General features: G+C 39.6%; 3 protein-coding genes across 3 annotated transcripts; all 3 read left to right on the forward strand.

Annotated features, from left to right (window-relative positions):
* Positions 1-424: 424 nt before the first annotated feature.
* On the forward strand, positions 425-5,725 carry pnkd (PNKD metallo-beta-lactamase domain containing). Its single transcript, XM_048268334.1, has 9 exons — positions 425-613; positions 956-1,071; positions 1,163-1,275; positions 1,873-1,931; positions 2,167-2,259; positions 3,690-3,856; positions 4,083-4,169; positions 4,851-4,966; positions 5,175-5,725. The coding sequence occupies exons 1-9, from the start codon at positions 450-452 to the stop codon at positions 5,346-5,348; spliced, it is 1,089 nt and encodes a 362-aa protein (XP_048124291.1). The 5' UTR covers positions 425-449; the 3' UTR covers positions 5,349-5,725.
* A 314-nt stretch (positions 5,726-6,039) lies between these two features.
* On the forward strand, positions 6,040-9,690 carry LOC125310700 (ciliogenesis associated TTC17 interacting protein). Its single transcript, XM_048268337.1, has 10 exons — positions 6,040-6,196; positions 6,496-6,558; positions 6,932-7,117; positions 7,243-7,298; positions 7,453-7,539; positions 7,727-7,894; positions 8,266-8,390; positions 9,018-9,094; positions 9,184-9,272; positions 9,369-9,690. The coding sequence occupies exons 2-10, from the start codon at positions 6,498-6,500 to the stop codon at positions 9,561-9,563; spliced, it is 1,044 nt and encodes a 347-aa protein (XP_048124294.1). The 5' UTR covers positions 6,040-6,196; positions 6,496-6,497; the 3' UTR covers positions 9,564-9,690.
* Positions 9,691-10,585: 895 nt separating this feature from the next.
* casp8 (caspase 8, apoptosis-related cysteine peptidase) lies at positions 10,586-19,812 on the forward strand. Its single transcript, XM_048268340.1, has 10 exons — positions 10,586-10,781; positions 11,680-12,020; positions 12,524-12,623; positions 12,954-13,092; positions 13,175-13,224; positions 13,423-13,468; positions 14,086-14,144; positions 14,291-14,411; positions 18,510-19,017; positions 19,111-19,812. Exons 2-10 carry the CDS (start codon positions 11,710-11,712, stop codon positions 19,238-19,240), a joined length of 1,464 nt encoding a protein of 487 aa, XP_048124297.1. The 5' UTR covers positions 10,586-10,781; positions 11,680-11,709; the 3' UTR covers positions 19,241-19,812.
* Positions 19,813-20,092: the final 280 nt, after the last annotated feature.

Genomic DNA, 20,092 nt, shown 5'->3' on the forward strand with positions numbered 1-20,092 from the left:
GAGGATGCATCCAACGCAACTCATTACAATAGACTTTCATTTAATAATATTTTTCATCTGTGCAATGCAAACATTTTTTTATTTTTTTGACGGCAATGGTTAAAATGAGCAAAGCTCTTGGAATGCGTGCAGGGCACACCCAAGCATTTTGTCTAGGTTACTGGTGTGGCTGATGCTAGTTACTTTTTGGTCAATATCCAGTAGAGAGGTCTACAGGCGTTGGGGTTCATAAGTGTCTTAGATGGTTGATGTTGTTGTTGAGTTATGTTCATAGCTGCTGAAAACGTATTCTGACCATAGACTGTATTATAAGATGCTGGCCCCAGTAGCTCCCATATTCACCATGGCCTCATCGAAAATGAAAGTTTACAATTTGCAAAGGACGCAGATTGCCTATTTGCCTTTGCAGCGAGATGTAGGCTACTTGCGTGATTTAGGCCACGCCCTCAATGATGGCGCTTCCTGACTGGATGGTGTGTTTCCTTGGTGTTGGTGCGTGTTGTTTGGGCCTGTGCATCTACCATCGCCGACGGCTTGGCAGGAAATGTACATGGAACAGTGGGTTCATTGTAAGAATTATGGCCCGCACAGAAAAACCCCTCTTTTGGATAGCGTAAGTACCGGTCTGTTTTTCTGGCAGTTATCTCTGTTGATTTTACGTTGAGCTTGCTTGCTGCCACCACCAACCATGCAACCAGACTAACGTCATCCGTGGTTAGACGTTAACGTTCGTGTTTAATTCCGTAAATGCGCAGTGTTGCCAAATTGTGTTTAGGCATTAGGCTAGCCATGATAAACATAGTGTTCGCAAACATTAGTTATAGGCGAATGTTAAAATGAGAGAACTTAATTTGGGGTAGACACGAACTGGCCTCGAAGTCTGAATGGCAAGGCTAATCCATATCGACTAAACCAGAATCTCTGATTTGGCATATATTTCGTTTTCATCTATCAGGTATTCGCTGTACACAAAAACAAAACTTGGATATATGTTCTACAAACGTCAGATGAGAAAAGCTCGTGAGCAATATCCCACTGGACATTCAAAAACACAAGCAACTACATTGAATGGTAGGCAATGCCGCACACACTACACAAATTGCTAACAGCCTTAACTCCTTCGCGACTGTTACTGTCACTGTCTGCATTTGTGTGGTTACAGGTGTGAAGATAATACCCATTCCAGTGCTGTCTGACAACTACAGCTATTTGATTGTCGACACTCCATCTAATCTTGCAGTTGTAGTGGATCCTGCTGACCCACAGGCTGTCCAGGTTTGCATAGGTTTTGCAGACTTCTGCTTTCATATGGAGACGTTGTTAAAAGAGTGCAGAGATATGGAGAACCAGATGTATACATCATATTCAATGAAAAGGAAAACTTCAGTTGGATATATTTACAATTAGAATAGCCCTTTACTACCTGTTTTCAAAGTATAGTGAGTTGGATGTGTCAAATTACATGGGTTTCCATTCATTGATCACCTCTGTGTAAGCAAAACTTGAACAGAACAGAAAACCACTAATGCAAATATAAAGTGCATTAATGCTAAATCCTATTAGCAATACCAAAACTACTACAATGCCAAATCCAAATTCTTAATTCTAAGAGATGACTCCAATAATAGTTGTTCTGTGCCAGGTAAGTGATGAGGTGGTCACGATTAGGAGCACAGGGAGAAGTGTCTGTTTTGAAGGCCCTCGAGCAAGGGATTCAGAGATATTTACCTTGAATGTATTTATTCCCCTTAGCTCCACAATAGTCAAGGTGTAACAGTGTGTGTGTGTGTGTTTTATGTGTCATGTATTCTATTATAATGACTGGCAGCTGTGTCAGTTGTTCTAGTGTATAACACTTACTCCATTGCACAGGCTTGTCTGGAGGAGGAAGGAGTGACCTTGGAAGCCATTCTTTGCACACACAAACACTGGTGAGATACTACTGATAAAAGCCTCATAATAGACCAGGGAGTTCTTGTAACAATGGTCAGTTGTGTACGTGGAAGTTGTCTATTGTCTGCTGTTTGCTGCCTGTCTGAAGTTTGGATTATGAATCAAGTTTTATTCAGTGATTGTATTTCTAGGCTTCTATTGTGGGCATGTGTGTGTAAGCTGACATAAAGTTAACCACATTATAAATGTGTAATATTTTGTCATTGCGTGCAGGGACCACAGTGGAGGGAATAAGGGACTTAAAAGACTCCATGCAGGCTGTCGAGTCTATGGAAATGCAATGGATAATATTCCAGGACTGACACAGTAAGTTCATAACGCTAATAAATGTTGGATGGTTTTAAGCGTCTGTAATTTCAGCTTTGCATGAAATATATAAGTGGCTTTCCAGAAATACCAGAAAATCTAATTGATATAAATCAATCAAATTAAATAAGTAATTTCTTTATTGAAAGAATTGTAATATCTTTATTTCAAAGTACAAGGTTACGTTTGTAATGCCCATCCAAAGAACACATAAGGAAGACATAATTATTGTTTCTCTATCTGGTCCTCTCTTATTTACCTAAGCTCTTGTGTAAACTAGAGATGCACCGATATGGAATTTTAGGGCCGATAATGATAACCGATATTTATTGGTTTGTTGTGGCCGATACCGATACGATAACCGATAATATTACTCTTGAAAAAAAATGTGAAAAGTGATTTGGGGAAAGCATTTAATAAGCATAATTTTATTGCAGTAATTTTATCTACCACCAAATGATGGACAGAACTCTCTAGTGGCTAGAGAGTATGAATCGTTTAAACTTAGGACTAAACGCTCATAAACGGCTCAGCTGGGAATAAGCTACAGTATAGTGACCAAATTAGAGTTTGTGAGGGAAACTTAGGTTTAGTTTCAATTGCGGGTAACTGAATAAAGCTGCAACTCCTCAGACTGTAGATCCAATGTCCGTCTACTCTGTTGCGCACAACCTGCTGCAGCAGAAATGAAAGGGGTTAGTCCCGAAGGTTCTAATAACTTATTATGATGACCTATCTGGAACTGAAGCAGGAATGGTTAGCATATTTCTAGGTAGTAATACAAAACCCAAGCTAACGTAATGCAAATATAATACTAAAACACAACTTAGAACTAGGCCTACTTATGTACTCGTCCCACTAACGAGTTTGCTTATTTGTTTCCCCGACCAGCGCGGTAAAGTGCAAACACACCAGCACAAGACGGCTCTAGATAGGGCTGAGCTCCGCTCTAGTAATGACGCTCTAGTAATGATGGCGGATCATTCACGAGATGATTTTGAGATGCACAGATTCCCAAATGAATGCATCCACAGATTTTGTTAGAGTGGTGAAATACATTCACACCGCTGACATTATATTGAGGAAAAAGTATAGCCAACCAAGCTCAAGTAGCTCAGTGTAGCCAGACGGACCTTACGTAGGCCTAAATTAGGACTTTAAAAAATATAGACGCAAATTATCGGCCAGAATTCTGTTATCGGACCGATAATAATATTTTCATTTTTTCACTTATCGGCCAATAATATATCGGCCGCCGATATATCGTACATCCCTAGTGTAAACTAAGCAAAAATGTATTTGATTTGTCTTATAACTTCAGTAAAGACTTACCCTATTTCCCTGGAGGCATATATGGACAATGTGATTTCTATCGGCTGCCACATTTGTGTTTATGCCCACTGTTAAATAGTGTCATTTTGCTGCCTCAGCCCTCTCTCTGACAAAGACGCCATAGACATAGGTACACACCTGCGATTCAGGGCCTTCTACACGCCTGGGCACACAGTGGGCCACATGATCTACCTGCTGGAAGGGCGAAACTTTGGTAGCCCCAGCAGTCTCTTCTCAGGGGATCTGGTGTTCCTCTCAGGCTGTGGTGAGTGTTGATCCTCCCTCCAATGACATTTAACAGAGGGGCAAACCCTCAAGACTTCACATCATGATGTTGTTCTTTTGCCACCCCTCCTATGGCTGCATTCTTTATCATACAAGTCACTGTTTCATTTTGAAATTGGGATAGCGGTGTGAGTCACAGTGGAAACCTGACTTCAGTTGTCACCAGTGCATGGAGCTGAACTTACTCATATTTTCTGATCCATTAGGAAGAATGTTTGAAGGCAACGCCTTAACGATGCTGTCATCTCTGGACACCGTTAGCTCACTGAATGACGAGACTCTACTCTGGCCGGGTAGGGATGTGTGTGGACCTACGGGCCATGATGCAGTCGCTCTTCGTGTCTAGTTGTTTGACGTCAGGGCAACACACATCACATCCTCTTTCCAGGAGGAAGAAATGAACTCATTCTTGGGAAAGTGAAGCCAGTCTGGAAAGTGCATAAGGCCATAACTGGGTTATATACATTTACCTTTTGGTACTCCATGTTACCACCACCACAACATTTTAGTATATCACAATTTGAATGTAAATCAGAATATCAAATATGTATAAACTTCAAAGAATAGGTAAAAAACCCCTCAAAAGAATGATTTACTCGGGTCTTCTACTCAGACATTGCTGGTGTTTGCACATGACACCTTAAATTTCAGATTAGTTTGAATGCAACAGAAACTACAGTAGACATCACTTTCCTGATATTGGCTTCTTCAGCATCTCCACACACTCACATCACTAAAATTATGGTGGCGGCGATAGCTTAGTGGTTAAGGTGTAGCCTGAAAAGTTGTGGGTTCAGTTCTCGGTTTCTACCGTTGTGCCCTTGAGCAAGGCACTTAATCCCAAGTTGCTCCAGGGACAATGGCCCTTGTGATATACCTGACATATGTAAGTCGCTTTGGATAGAAGCGTCTGCTATATCAATAAATATAAATGTAAAATTGTGTGGGCTGTCTGCTCACACTTTGCCCCACAGGGCACGAGTATGCAGAGGACAACCTTCTGTTTGCGGCTGAGTTGGAGCCCACTAACTCAACCCGGGAGCAGAAGCTTCAGTGGGTCCAGCAGCAGAGGGGTCAGAGACTCTGCACGGTAAGGGTGACAGACACTTCAAACACCTCCTCAAGTCCATCGCAAAAGAGTGGTGGTCGCCGGTCGACACTATTACACACATTACTTTTAATTGTTTTAGTTTTGACGAATGGTGACTATACCATCAGATATCAAATGATGTATTCATTTATTTTTTCCCAGTATTTAATATACAGTATTTTTTCCCTCTCTTTCCAATCACTTCCAGAGTCCCTCCACACTGGGGGAAGAGAAGGAGTATAACCCATTCCTGCGTAGTCATGCTCTTGAACTCCAGCGGGCACTGGGACTCCAGCAGAATCAGGATGAAGACTGGACTGCTTACAGGGCCCGCATTCTCGAAGAGCTCCGTAGACGCAAGGACATCTACAAACGCCGATAAATTCCGTTTCTGGCCCACGCACAACACTAAAGCCATTCCAGTGGTAGCATGGGCCTATGCTAGCCTGCTGTTTATGTGAATGGAGATGTTCTCTAATAAGGCCTGTTTAGGTCACAGTTTGGGTATAAAACCTATTTTAAGCACTGATATGATGTTTCAGGTTTTTAGGGTCCTTGATTTTCCTGGCCCTGATAGTGTTATAGGCCATGTGAGCCATTTTGGTGATCTTCTCTGAATTCTAAACCCTTTACCTCATATTTGCAACACAACTGTTAATGACAATACATTTTTTACTTTAGGCTAACAAAGGTACCAAATGCACTTATATTTATATTTATATGAGTTAATTGTTTTTAACAATAAATAATTGTCCCAAATTCTTTTAGTGTGTGTGCATTTTTGTGTTTGTGTAGAGATTTTCCCCTGAAGTTCATTTTTAAGAAACTTATTAGTAGGCATATTATTCACATGTTAAATTATAATATATCCAAACCATACGATCCAAACATGTATTGTGTTTAGTCCCGCACGCATTAGCCTACGTTCAGCCAGATCTGTGCAGGCTTATGAACCTTCAATTATTTTTAGTTCATCGGTTCTGATTGGGCATCAAGAAAGCATCCCTGAGCGCTGCTCATGATCATGGAGCGCCGCTTAGCGGTCGATTTGGTTAGTTCACTTGGTTGAGGTTGCTAAGGCAACCGAGATGTTGGGAGTTTGTTCAAGCCAGCTAGCTTCTAGTTATTCTAGCTATCGCTAGCCATTTGCCCTCAGTGAAACCGAGCTAAACGTAGATTAACGTTAGAGGAGATGCACTTCACATCAATATAAATACTACAACGTGCAAGGTAATTAATGAATCCTAATGTCCTAACTTTTTGAAACAACGTCAATGTTAGCACGAACATTTGGCTGCTGAGTAGTCAACAGGTTCTGAGTCCAGTTTGAAAATGCATGATAGGACTATCTATCCTATCGATATTTGCCGCTGACAGAGAAAGCAGTTTAGACTTAAGTTAAGCCTGTTTTGTAAAGATATTAACTTAACGTTAAAGTTTCTGGCTGAAGACGTGTGATGATGACAACAAGTCACTAACGTTAGGCTGCAGTAGTTACCATGCCTTATTTTTTCTCTCTCTGAAATCAGACATGGAGAATGCCTCCCAAAGATTGACAGAGGCACTGTCAACTGATTTTTTAGCAAGTATTGGTGAGTATTTCATACAGTGAAAGTATATCATGATGACATGAGTGGTCAGAGTTAGCTTTGCAACAAAGTGATTGGTTGTATCCGGTTCTATTTTCAGACCATGGCTAACCATCTGTTTTTGACAACTCAAAACGTAACAACGGCTAACGTTAATGTCCCACTATCTTCCAAAAGAAAGAAAGTGCCAAGTCTGTCAACTTTGGGAATAGCTTATTAGCTTAAAGGACAAGCATATTTCAGTGTCAGTGAAATGAGAACATGATTTTTAACTAAACTTTTGGCTCATTTTTATTAAAAATTTTTTTTCATAAATCACCCAATGAAGACAAAATAAATGTGTGACATTTTGAAATGTGTTCTGCCCCATTAACAGAGCTTGAGGAGGTGCAGCGGTGCTTGTTTGTTGATTCTCTGGTAAGTGTGTCAGACACAGGCAAGGAACTGGGGGAATTCTGCATCAATATACAAAAGACTGTACATAACAATCAGCCATGCTTCCTGGTACATGCTAACAGCCACGGCGCTATTGACAACATCCCCTGTGGGACCTCAATTACAGGTGAGGCTGAGACCAGACTCCTTATGCAGACCAAAAAAAAAAAAAAAAAAAAAAAAACCTCTGTATTCTTTGTGATTATGGTTATATCATGTACCACAAGTAATCACACTTTCACACCTTGACAGGGTATGTTACAACTACTTTTGAAACACTAGAACAAGATCATCATGAATATGTGAAGGTATTTTGCCCCCACCTTATTCCTCTCTAATTGTACTGTTTCCTCACGTCATACATGACAGTGACTGCTTAAAAAAACAAAACGTTAATATGTGTATACATATTATGTAAATATTGTTACATGCACCAATCTTTTACTGGCAAATATTGCGCAGCTTCATGGCCACAGTCTGGACAGGAAGTCTCACATGGTGAGACAAGATGGGCAGCTGGTTGTGAATAAGGTCACTCGAGAGGAGGAGGTAAGTCTGTTGTTAACGTTTCATTTTATGTCCGTCACTCTATTTTGTTGTTGCTCAGTGCTTATAGACTCACAGAATTCATCATGATTGATTGCATATGTCGCAGTTGTGTACCATTCAATCAGTCATAAATGGTCTCTGCAGTCTTGTGGAGTCCATAAGGACTCTGATTCGTTCTTGTCTCTAGGAGGTGAGGGAGCAGACATACACGTTTCCCCTGAGTTCTTTACGTGGCTTTGTGTCTGAGGCCTCCAACTTACTCATACTGCGCGTTTTAGCTCAACGGAAGAACATTCCGGAGCCCATGAAGTTTCTGTCATTTGATGCTGAGACTCAGATATGTCTGTCCACCTATGTGAGTGCCAGAGAAATCGGTTCAAAAAATCTTTGAAATTAAGTGTATTTTGAAATCACACCATGCATGCACAAGCAGTTGTATTTCCAAATGTGTTACAGTCAATTCTGTATAGCATTATCAAGACATGAAGACAATGAAATTAAAGGCTTGAATTCCATAAAGTATGAAATGAATTAGCTTGAATCACAAACTGACCACATTTAAGGGTGTGGCAGCATGTATTGGTTGTTCCCCAACTCAATTATTTCACATTATATTCCTGGGGCCAGTGAATAGAGATCATATCTCTCATAGGGCCCATCATCAGTCTGTGTTGATCGGCCCTGACTTGCAACACTTAGCTTGAACTGTGTGTTGTTTTGAATCAGAGGGATCTTGGTGAGAAGAAACAGGTGGTGGGGAGAGAGACTGTGGATGTTTTTGGCATTGAGAGGACTGTTCAGACAGTGGATGACATTCCAGCAATGTGGCAGTGCTATTTCCTACGTGACGGGTGAGATGCATCCTTAATGTTCTTGTCTGTTGTGTCCTATTAGATGTAGGCTTAATTGTAAATACTCTCTCACACACCTGTTGATTTTCAACTAGACAAATTTGCAACATGTTTAGGCTTCAACACGTCTTCAGCCAGTAACGTTAACATTAACCTCTTCACAAAACATGAATCTTACGCTAACATTTGTTATTTCGCTGAGCCAAAAATAGGGTTAAAAGTCATGTCCTCATTTCACTGACACTGAAATATGCTTGTCCTTTAAGCTACATTCAGCCTAATTTCCAAAGTTTATAGACTTGGCGCTTTCTTTCTTTTGGAATTGAGTATATTTTATTCTGGTAATTGTTTTGTAGGTGTCTACATCTCTCCTGTTGCTGTAAAACATGTAGCCATGACTCTCCCTTGGCCTATGAGCCCGTATTAAGTCCTATGTTCTAGTGTGCTGTGGCCATCTCAGTGTTTTTTTTTTTTTTTTCCATTTACATGAATTTATGTAGGCATTTCTATTACTAGTTTATTTTTGTATGCATATCGGAACTATATTTGAACTGCATTGTTTTATGCTGGAATTGCTTTATTAATATCCCTTACATTGCCTTGTAATCATTATGCTTTCCCAAACAGGCATTTAGCAAGTAGAGTTCAGGTAGGGTCCCCCGTCATGATGAAGCTTCTCAAAATGCCTGCACTCATATCTGAAGGTACAAATCTTTAATAATGTGTGATCATGTATCACAATTTGCTTTTACCCATATGCAAGACAATGTTCTGCATATTTATCTGTTTGCAGATGAGCAGGATGACAAACCTGTCTTTGAAAAAAGGCCTCTCGTGTGGGAAGAGGACATGCAGCTGTACTCAAAATTTCTCGATCGAAAAGTAAATACACCAACTAAATTCTGCTTTATACAGACAGTGGGAGTTTGCCATTTACATGCCACATGGTTTTTGTCACACACCCTGTTTTCCCTACAGGAGGAGTTGAAAGCGGACCACATGTCATATGTGAGACATCACCCAGAACTGAGGGCGCTTTTAGCTGACTTCCTGCAGTTCCTCTTGTTGAGAAAACCCCAGGATGTCTTCTCCTTTGCCAGGGAGTATTTTGCCCCTTTTTCTTCTCAGCGCCCACCAGGAGACACTTTCAAAGCAACTCGATCCCTCAGATAATCTGGAAAGTGTTGTGTGACAATACTACTACTACTAATAATAATAATTTATCGTAATGTATCAGTGTACTGACATAAGGCCTATGTAAAATCATCAATGTTAAATAAAAGAGGCTCTGAATTCGAAATTCTTGACTTAATAACTTGATATTATGATTGTGATTTAAGTCTTCTGTCTCTTTCTTTTAGTTGAATGCAACAATGAAGATTTAGGCTACAATTAAATACAGGCACAGAAGTCACACATGAAGTGCGAGTACAAAACAGAAAAGATAGATAGATTACATGAGTTTATAACACCTTTTGTTTACAGTAAATTGCTTGGTCAATGTTCGGAATATGTATTGGTTAAACGTGTTTTTTTGTTTCTTTATTTGTTTTTTACTTCTGTGGCAAATTCCCAGTTAGGGCTCACAATCGTGCAATCTTTGCTTTGGCCTTTGGCAGCAGATACACGACAGAAACGTACGTCACTACTTCCGCATAGTAGAAACTGAAAGAGAAATACCAAAGATCCTTGATTACTAGCAAGATAGAGCAACGGATACAGATATGCGCTAACAAGTGACTAGTAGTTGAAGGACTTCGCTTAAACTTAATATACTGTTCCAAATTCGCTTGAGTATAAACTATCCACTTTAACTAATGTCAGTAATGTTATTCAGCTAGTTGTCATTTCAAAGAAATTACACTTCTCCGTTTAAAATGTTACCTTAGCTAAGAGGTTAGCTAGCATGCTAACAACTGGACAGTAACTGGCAGCAGCATGGTCTGATATTAAGTTATTTTATTACAAATCCGAACACTACAAAATTACACTTTTAGGCTTGAAATAATCCCAAACACTTACAGATTATGACAAAATGTTCGAAAAAACCCTCAACAAATCCAGAAAGACATAATGACCAATTTATTGGTAAAATTCCACAAGTCTCCATTGACATTAGTGCATTAGACATTAGGGTTTACTCTGGTCTGCATAAAGGGGGATTCCCCCCCCCCCCCCCTTGCAGTAATCGAACGCGGAAATTGTCGAACGTTTGCGCCTCTCGCTCCGCTTTAACCCTCTCTGGAAATACCTTACCGACATTGTTTGAAATAGTTATAGCCTACATTGGGCTGCATTGATCACAGTGTATTAAAACATAAACGGACGGAAATCTTTGTCCTGCGAGGCGACATCCAATACTAAAAGTGTGTCGTTTTGTGAACGAAAGGGGTAAGTGTGGTTTGCAAGATTTAACTTACTTAATGTGGTATGATTTCGTGTAACTTCAATTACGAGGAAGACTTGAATGCTAGTTTCGTAACGTTAGTTAGCAGCCAGTATACCAACTTACTTTGGTGCGTCTCCATATCTCATTTTCTTTTCAGGACAAATGTCATAGCGATAGCGCATGTGTTTCGATTAGTTTACTAATGTTGAAGCCTAAAAATGTTATCAATTTGTCACCTGGCAAAGTTAAGATGCGTATTGTTAGATTACGTGAGGCTGACAAGTCTCAACATGCCCACAAGATAAGAAATGACAGCGTTTCTTAATACAAGTTACTTTTTGTGTTACATAAAGAGCGGGTTTATTTGTGTTGCATTAATGTCCTAATGTGAAAGAGGGTTGTTAGGCTAAAAGAAAGTTGTTTACATAAGGGTAGACAGGCTATAGGCTACTTGAACTTTTTTCTAAATGACAGTAGGCCTATAAAGTTACAAAGGCTATTGGTCAAACATCTCCATAAACTAAATTTAAAATATATTGGCTCACTATATCAAACCAAATAGTTTGCCTATTTCCTCATGACTTTCAGTCTGTGGACTACTGAACTTTGGCAATGTTGTTGTATGGGTGAGCAGTCTATTGATATTAAATAGCATGTGGAGAGTGTGTTTAGGTTGCCTTGTGTAGGCCCACACTAAAGCCTACATGTTTCCGTCCCATAGATACCTTGTCAAAAATAACTGTTGATGGAAACACTAGTAATATAATGTATAATAGTGTATGCTTGTACTTATGGTGTCTTATTGACTGATTACACTTAGATTATTATGTAAAAAGAAGTTAGGCTTATAAAAAAAATAAATGATGGATATACTGTATCCAAACCTGTGGCAACCTACAGCAAAGCTACCTGTGGCCTGCAGCTTGGAGCATGGAGGAGAACAACTTGCAGCTGCTGTATGACATTGACGATGGACTGGACTCTGAAGAGGTGGCTTCCCTCAAGTTCCTCTGCAGTGACGTCCTAGGTAGGAAACCACTACAGAAAGTCAATGATGGCCGTGACCTCTTCATGCGTCTGAACGAAAAGGGTCATATGGAAGACGACATGATGTTCCTGAAAGAGCTGCTGTACACCATCAAACGCTATGATCTGCTGAAGATGATGAAGACAACTGAGCAGGAGGTGTGCAGTTCACTCCAAATGCACAGTAATTCTTATGGTGGCCTGTCCACCTACAGGTTAGTTCGGCATGTATCTGAATGTGCCCTTTTTGAATTGTAATTCAGACTAGAGTAAAGCTGCAGTTGGCAAGATTTTTTTTGATTATATTCACTGAAACCGACACTATGCTCCAACAGAACAACATAAATCAGCTGGTTTTAGAAAAAAATCCGCACTTCTACCTCCACCTAGAGCCTGTTATTTGTTTTACAAAAATCCACAGCTCCCGGTTCTTCTGGTCCAATCAGAGCAGGGCTGTGTGAGATCTGAATGTCAATCACAGTCTGGTGCAGTCTAGTGCGCAATGACGACCACAAACTTGATGAGAGGGTGCTCGGTGGTAGTGGTGGGGTCCCCTCAATCTGTCAGACTTGCCAACTGCAGCTTTAACAGTTATGGTGTGAATCAATTAGTAATGGATGGCTAGTAATGGCTTCCAACTTTTATGTTGATTTTCATATGGGTCTCACAATTTGTGCTTGTTGCTCATCACACTCTGGTGTGCTTCATCACCTTACAGGAAGATGCTTTTTGATATAGCTGATAATATGACGAGTGAAAAACTGAATTCCTTCAAGTTCCTGGTGAATCTGCCCCGAGGGAAATTAGAGGCCTCCGCAGTGAGTAGCCCACTAGCTCGTGGTCATTTACACTTCTTAATGGAAAATGTGATACAAGTCAGAAATAAAAATCAAACATGGCTTCTTATGGCCCCTTTGATCATGGATCTTATATTGAAGTCTTCACAGCACAGACTTTTCAGGTTTACAGTAAGAAATTGTGTTTTTGTTGGCAGCTTTAACTGCTAGAATTGTGTATGGTGGAGGTGTTTATATTGTTAACCAAATAACCAAAGCCTCACAGAATCCGCATCTGTGCAGTGCCCCTCAGTGTCTGTATCAGTTGCCCCAAAGTTATGAACTGAGAGGTGGGTTCTTCTTGCGTTCCAGACCATCTTCGATGTTCTAACAGAAATGGAGAAACAGCAGCAGCTTACTGAGGATAATGTGGAGCACCTGGAACGGATCCTCAATCAGTGTGATAAAGATCTGGCTAGAAAGGTGGAAAAGTACAGGCTAAATAAAACAGGTGAAGGTCCCTCTCTTCACATTGCCAACCCACAGTTATGCTAATCTACGCAATGCTGACTTCATCTACTTTCTTCCTTTAGGTGATGGCAGATGGCCTGAATATGGAAACAGTCTTCATTCAGAGTCCATGGTAGAGCACTTGTTGCCCTTGTATGCTCATAAAGGTGTCAAATGGTTTCATGGCACCGATAAGCCATATCTTGTTACCTTGCCACGTGTTATATTTTTGATTGTAGTTATTTTCTAAAGCATACATCTATGAGCATGTTGGTTAAGTCTTTCTGTATCTGTACAGTCATTATTCAACTTTGTTTCATATCTTCACCAGAGTATTGCAGAAATGCATAGAGGAGAGGACTATGAAGACAGATTCCGTAAGTCATTGATGTTCTTCCTTTGTGTACCATTTTCCAGTGCAGTGATAGGTCACTATTAATGTTTTATATATACAGCATAGGCCTAAAATAATGGTTTCAATACAGTGACAGCTTGATGGCAATATAAGGCTCTTAGTACCACTTGCGATATTCATTCAGCATTATTGTTGAACATCTGTACTGTAAGATGCTTTGGATAAAACCATCTAATTAAATGTAAGTATTAATCAAATAAATTGGGTCTCTGACAATAGGAGGCAGCGACTGGAAATCAAGCACTCTTTTCCAAAATTAACTCCATGTTAAAACAGTTCTTACACTGACAGCATATTAAATATACCCACAGTCCAGTAGCTTAAACATTGCTGACCATCTTGTTTTTGTGTACCACTTTTGTAAGTCTTTGATACACCTTTGTGCCATCCTATAAAAATGAAAATACAAATTCAACTTTCAAAATGTGTCTAGATGGTGTTGCTAAAACACAACTAACTGAACAGTTTTTAGATATGCGTTCTGTAATATAAAGTGAAGATTGCAGTGTTTAAAAGGATCCTGAACATTTATCTATCAAACATGGGCACGTATAAGCATTTCTTTATTTCCTCCAACAGGTAACCGTGGTCTGAGTGTGGTATCAGATGCAGGGCCGGTGACAAATGAAATAACTAAGGTGCACAAACACACACACACACACAAACACACAAATCAGTGGGATAGTCCGATTTTCACTAGCTGTACATATGTGCCAATAGTTATCCTAAGAGTAAACAACAGAAGGGATTTGTTGTTCCATTTGGTTTTCTTTGCTTCCCCCAGGAGGAAGACGTGGAGAGCTATACGATGAATTCCCGTCCCCGTGGATACTGTTTGATAATAAATAACTACAGATTTTCGCACCCTGAGTATAGACACCGAGATGGGACAGAAAAGGATGCAGGTGAGGCTTATTTAATTGGATTAAAGAAGAAATGAGAAGAAATGTGTTCAAAGCATCTATAGCTTTCAGGAAAAGTAAGGGAAACTGCATACTATGATGTTGTCTTGCAGAAGCAGGTAACATCCAGGAGTTACTAATTTAACTAATTTAAGCAAAATCAATTAGCTAGTTTAACTCTGTGGGTAAGACCTTTGAGACATGATATATACAGTATATACAGTGCCTTGAAAAAGTATTCAGCCCCATTCTAAAGTTGACTAAAAAGAGGAATAAAAAAAAAAAATCATCTTTTGGAAATGGATCTTAAAGGTGACAGAGAATCAAAAACCGTTTTAACCGTCTTTGTTGAATAACGGTAGCATACCAGCATTCAAGAACATACGAAAAGAGCTAGACATTCTGAACATCTCCGTTCCATAGAAATTCCTCTTTTAGAAATGTTCGTCAGAAATTGGGCCAATCTGAACAACGGATACATATTACGTAAAATGTATCTCACCGCCCCCCACTCTGATTCTATATCCTCCTTTGCACACACCCAGCCCTCCCACCGCCAAATACGGCAAGCAGATTGCAGCAGTGTTCAGGAAGTTCGGAGGTGTGCCAGCTGTGCAAGCGGTGTGCAAACTTTTCATTACTGAAAGAAATGCACGAGATGCGGTTAATTTTTAATCGGATACCTACTACATTAAGATAGGCCATACTGAAACTTTGGTAAGTACAGATGTATTTGTACATCTGTATGGAATTGTATTAAGTGTTAGCACTGGTTGTATTTCCCGGCAGCATACTACATTTTCTCTCTCTATGGGCATGCGAACACAGTTTCCACATAAGCACCTGGTGAGTGAGGAGTGGACAGTGGTCAATCTAATTTCAACACCTAGCCTACACTAAGAAGGTTGGTCTAAAGTGATTGCATTGGCAGTCTTACAGTTAGCAATATATAGTAAGCTTTTATTGGGTGAGAAAGTTCAATGATGGTCAAGTGTATGTAGTGCCCTTCTCGTTTGTGTGTCACTCCGAACTCGTCAAACGTGGAGGCATGGTTAGAACCCTTGGCATCAAACTTCGACACACGGATTACCCGCTTGGCCAAGCTTTAACTGAATCAGTTGTTGCCAAGTTGTTGCCATGCTTACATTAAGACGATGGCACGTCGGCATCTGTGCCTTCAGTTTGTGACTATGTTTCGCCTGGTGCGAAAACATGAAAGTAGCCTACCTAGCTGTCTCCGAGACATTGGTAATGGGAAACATTTGTAACGTATGTATTCCAACTTTTGTCCTAAGACTCTACATACACGTTTTGACTTTTAATACAAAACATATAGGCTAAGCATCAGCTTTTGTGCGAGCCACCTCTGTCTATTTAGATGCTCATATTATTACAAATAGGCCTAGTTGAAACGGTTCTATTTTCGTTCTGCTCAACCGGTAGGCTACAGTCAGCCCAAGACCCAAACAGCCTCCAGGCCTATGCATTAGCCTAGAGTATAAGGCTGAATCTGTGAATGGGCCATAGTTGTAAGAAGCTGGTTTGTCTGTGTTCCGAAGCCAGCAAAGTTACATTCTTTTGAGTGGCAGCAAAGGCAGCCAAGTCAAGTGCTTGCATTCCGTTATAGGATTGCCAGTTAAGCCCGAAAGGACACCAAATAGGTGCAAAACCACGCATTGAAAATCCCCCACCCTAACATAGCTTTCTGAGAGTGTTTTTTTAGGAAGCTTCTAAGGCATTACAGACCCAACCAAAAATTTGCTGTCTATATGTCACATCACCGAACAAGGATAAATCCCCCGTTCAATCATTCTATGTCACCTTTAATGCCTTGAATCAAACCAGCTAATAGGCTAACTGAAATACACAACATGCCAATCTCTAGGTATGGTAAAGGGTATGTTATGATGTGGGGCTATTTTAATTCCAAAGGTCAAGGGAACTTTATCAGGATGCATAATATCCTGGATCCATTAAATAACTGCCCTTATAAAAATAAATAAAAATCTGCCTCTATGGGAATTCAACATATGTTTAACAGGGGTATGAATACTTATGCACCCTGTATTTTAATGAAGAACATTTATCATCTTTTTAGTCAACTTAAGCATGGGGCTGAATACTTTTTCAAGGCACTGTACACAGTACCCTCCAGAATTATTGGCACCTCTGCTAAAGTTGACAAAAAACCGGTATAAAAAATAATCTGTTGGTGATTTATTGTAATCTGACAATGAAAACAAATGAGGAAAAATCCAACCTTGAAGGGAAGCAATTTCTTTTTGAGAAAAAGGAAATTTTCATAAAGAAATACATGTCTTTAACAAAAACACATCACTCACAATTATTGGCACCCCTGCTTGTAATAAATTCTTAAGCCTCCCTTTGCCAATAAAACAACTTCTACTCTCCTATAACAACATTCTCCTATGACACCCCATAAAGATGGAGAATACAAAGCAAGGGATTTAAGACCATTGCGTCTTTACTAAATCTCCCCAGATCGTCCAGATTCCTAAGTCCACACTTGTGCATTCTCCTCATCTCACCACACTGTTTTTCTATGAAGTTTAGATCAGGGGACTGAGCTGGCAATGGCCAAAGATTGATTTTGTGCTCAGTAAACCATATATGTTTTGATCTGGACGTTTATTTTGGTTTATTGACCTGATGAATGATCCAAACATGACCAACTTTTAGTGTCTTGGCAGAGATTGACAGATTTGGGAATAAAAACAGCCCCACAATACCTCCACCATAATTCTCATGAGGCATAGGGTTCTTTTCAGTATAGTCATTGTTCTATGTACGCCAAACACACCTAAAGTGTTTCTAGCCAAAGAGCGCAATTTTCATTTCATCTGACAATAGACCACATTTCCAGACAAAATCACTATCATTCAGTAACTCCTGCCATTTAAATTGGGAATTAAATGACTGGACAGGCTTTTACCTTCACGAATAATGAAAATGGCCCAACTCAAGGGGCGGCACCAAGCATGCATTTGAAAATCTTAGTGAACTTGCTACAAGTAACTTGCTTGTTGGACTCGCTGGCTTGTTATGTTAAAGATACATTGTGTAATATTTTGAGTAGACTCTTAGCCAAAAAAAAAAAAAATTCTTTCAAAAATATGTGCTCATTCATGTGTAATTATTACTTCCACCAACAAATTAAAGTATTCTGGTAAGCGTAGAATCTGCCATTAAGAATACATACAAGCGAGTCTTCTGTATGACAGCAGCCGTGTTTCGGCCTCCATCTTTAGAATACATACATTCCCGAACCCCCTCTAACTTTTGGGCTTAAGTACAAAAAAAAATGTCTGACCTGTCGCAAGTTCACCAAGCTACCTATCTCATTCCACAAGCCTAGAGCGCCCTCTTGTGGCTGTAGAGGGTAATGTTTCATGTAGGGTTCATGTCAGTTCATACTGACTAACATTTAAAACCATGTTAATAACATGTTATTGATATTTTGATATAAGTTGCACCTGACTAGAAGTCGCAGGACCAGCCAAACTATGAAAAAAAGTAGGATTTATAGTCCGGAAAATATGGCATTCTCTTGTGTTTTCTATGTTGTAAAATGACTAGAGGATTTAGGCTCTGTGTCACTTTATTTTCATACCCCAGTGAAAAAGAAAATCATGAACTACTTCTGAAAGTTCAGACACTCAGATTAACTTAAATAAATTGAAATTAGATAAGAAAATGCTTCTGTTAGGTTTTGTGAACAAGATTTTTCTAGGGGTGCCAATAATTGTGAGCAACGTGTTTTTGTTAAAAATATGTATTTCTTCTTTATAAGATTTTCCTTTTTCTCAGAATAAATTTGCTTTCCTTCAAGGGGGGATTTTTCCTCATTGTTTTCATTGTGAGAGTACAATAAATCACCAAAAGATTATTTTTCATAACTGTTTTTAGTCAACTTTACCAAAGGCATCAATAACTCTGGAGGGTACATATATATATATATATATATATATATATATATATATATATATATGTACTGCATTTGGTGTGCTGTGTACTAGTCTGTCATTTCTAGTTTTTTGCACAAACAGCTTGCTTAAATTCCGTCCCTTTTTTTCCTTTCAGAGGACTTGCGGAGGCTATTTGAAAGGCTGCAATTTATGGTAGAAGATCAAACAGACCTGTCTGGTCACGATATGAGGATGGTTCTGGAAAAATATGCTACACTGGACCATTCTGCTTACAACGCTCTTGTCGTCTGTGTTCTCTCCCATGGGCTGGAGGGCAAAGTACTGGGTGTGGATGGGGAAGAAGTGTCCATCAAACAGCTTTACAGGCCTTTCGCCCACTGTCCTACACTGGTCGGCAAGCCCAAGCTATTTTTCATCCAGGCCTGCCAGGGCGCTGCATTACAAACAGGTCACTTGTTAGAGGATGGACCTAACCAGCAACTAGATGAACTATTAGAAGAGGATGCTCTAAATCCACTAGTTAATAAACCGTCTGTTGCAGTCGAGGCAGATGTGTTGATAGGCATGTCAACAGTGGAGGAATTTAAGTCATTCCGTCATACCATGACTGGGTCCATCTACATCCAGGCCCTGTGCAAAGCGTTGGAAACTGGGTGCCAAAGGTAAATTATGTATCGTCATCTTTAATGCTTAATTCATTTAAAAAAAATATTCCACCAAGTGTCTAAACTCTGTGATGTTTTCCTCTTTTTCAGGAAGGAGGACCTGCACACTATCCTCACACGTGTGAACAATGATGTCAGCAAAGGTGTCTTTAATAACTGGAAACAGATGCCTCAACAAAAATCCACTCTGAGAAAGAAGCTGGTTCTAACTATGGACTAGATAAAACCAAACTACTAAATGAAGTCGGCATGCAAAATTGTCGTCCCTCTTGAGACATTTTATTTTTATTAAGGAGAACCTGTTGAAAACTTGTCGAGCTAAGTTTTTGTGCATCAGCAAATGAAATATTACTCATTAAGGATACAAGTCTTGTGCTGTCTTTTTCCACTACTTTTGGGATTCACTTGATGCCTTCAACTCAAAACCTATGCTCTGTCTCTGACATGCACTTCTTGACACTGCTTCAAACTCAATTTGCAATGTACTATGTTTTTTATATATTGGAGGGGAAGAACTGAATGAATACACATGAAAATGTTACTTAGATTGTAAGATACGTTTTTCCAAGTCTTTTTAAAAGAATGTACTCTTCAGGGATATAATACCATTGTGAAATAAATGGGAAGAGAGATAATATGAGACACAGTTGTAGGACATAAATCTTTCTTTAAACACTGTTCTTTTCCCCCACTTTTTGCCATGTAACATACATTTGTTCCCTTTGTTCCATCATTGTCACTTAATCCTATACAATGCAATAAAAACAATGTATATTTTCAATCTAAAAAAATAAATCAATTGGCTGGGTTTTTAAAAAAAATATATATATTGCCATAGTACGACTACACAAATGTTCAGATTGTTACAGATTGTTACTTGAAAAACAAGCCGTTTCGGGAGTCTGAAGAACTGGACCGGGACCTGTTTGGCTCTCCTCTGACGTACCCATCTTCCCGGCTGACATCGTCGTTGACATAGGTGAGAATTGTCAAGATGCCCCCTTTGAATACAAAAGTGGATATCAGTTAGCATAATGCCACATCTGTTAAATCTCTTTGATTTAACAATGTC

This window comes from Alosa alosa, chromosome 17 (genome assembly GCF_017589495.1).
Source record: "Alosa alosa isolate M-15738 ecotype Scorff River chromosome 17, AALO_Geno_1.1, whole genome shotgun sequence".
NCBI classification, from domain to species: Eukaryota; Metazoa; Chordata; class Actinopteri; order Clupeiformes; family Clupeidae; genus Alosa; species Alosa alosa.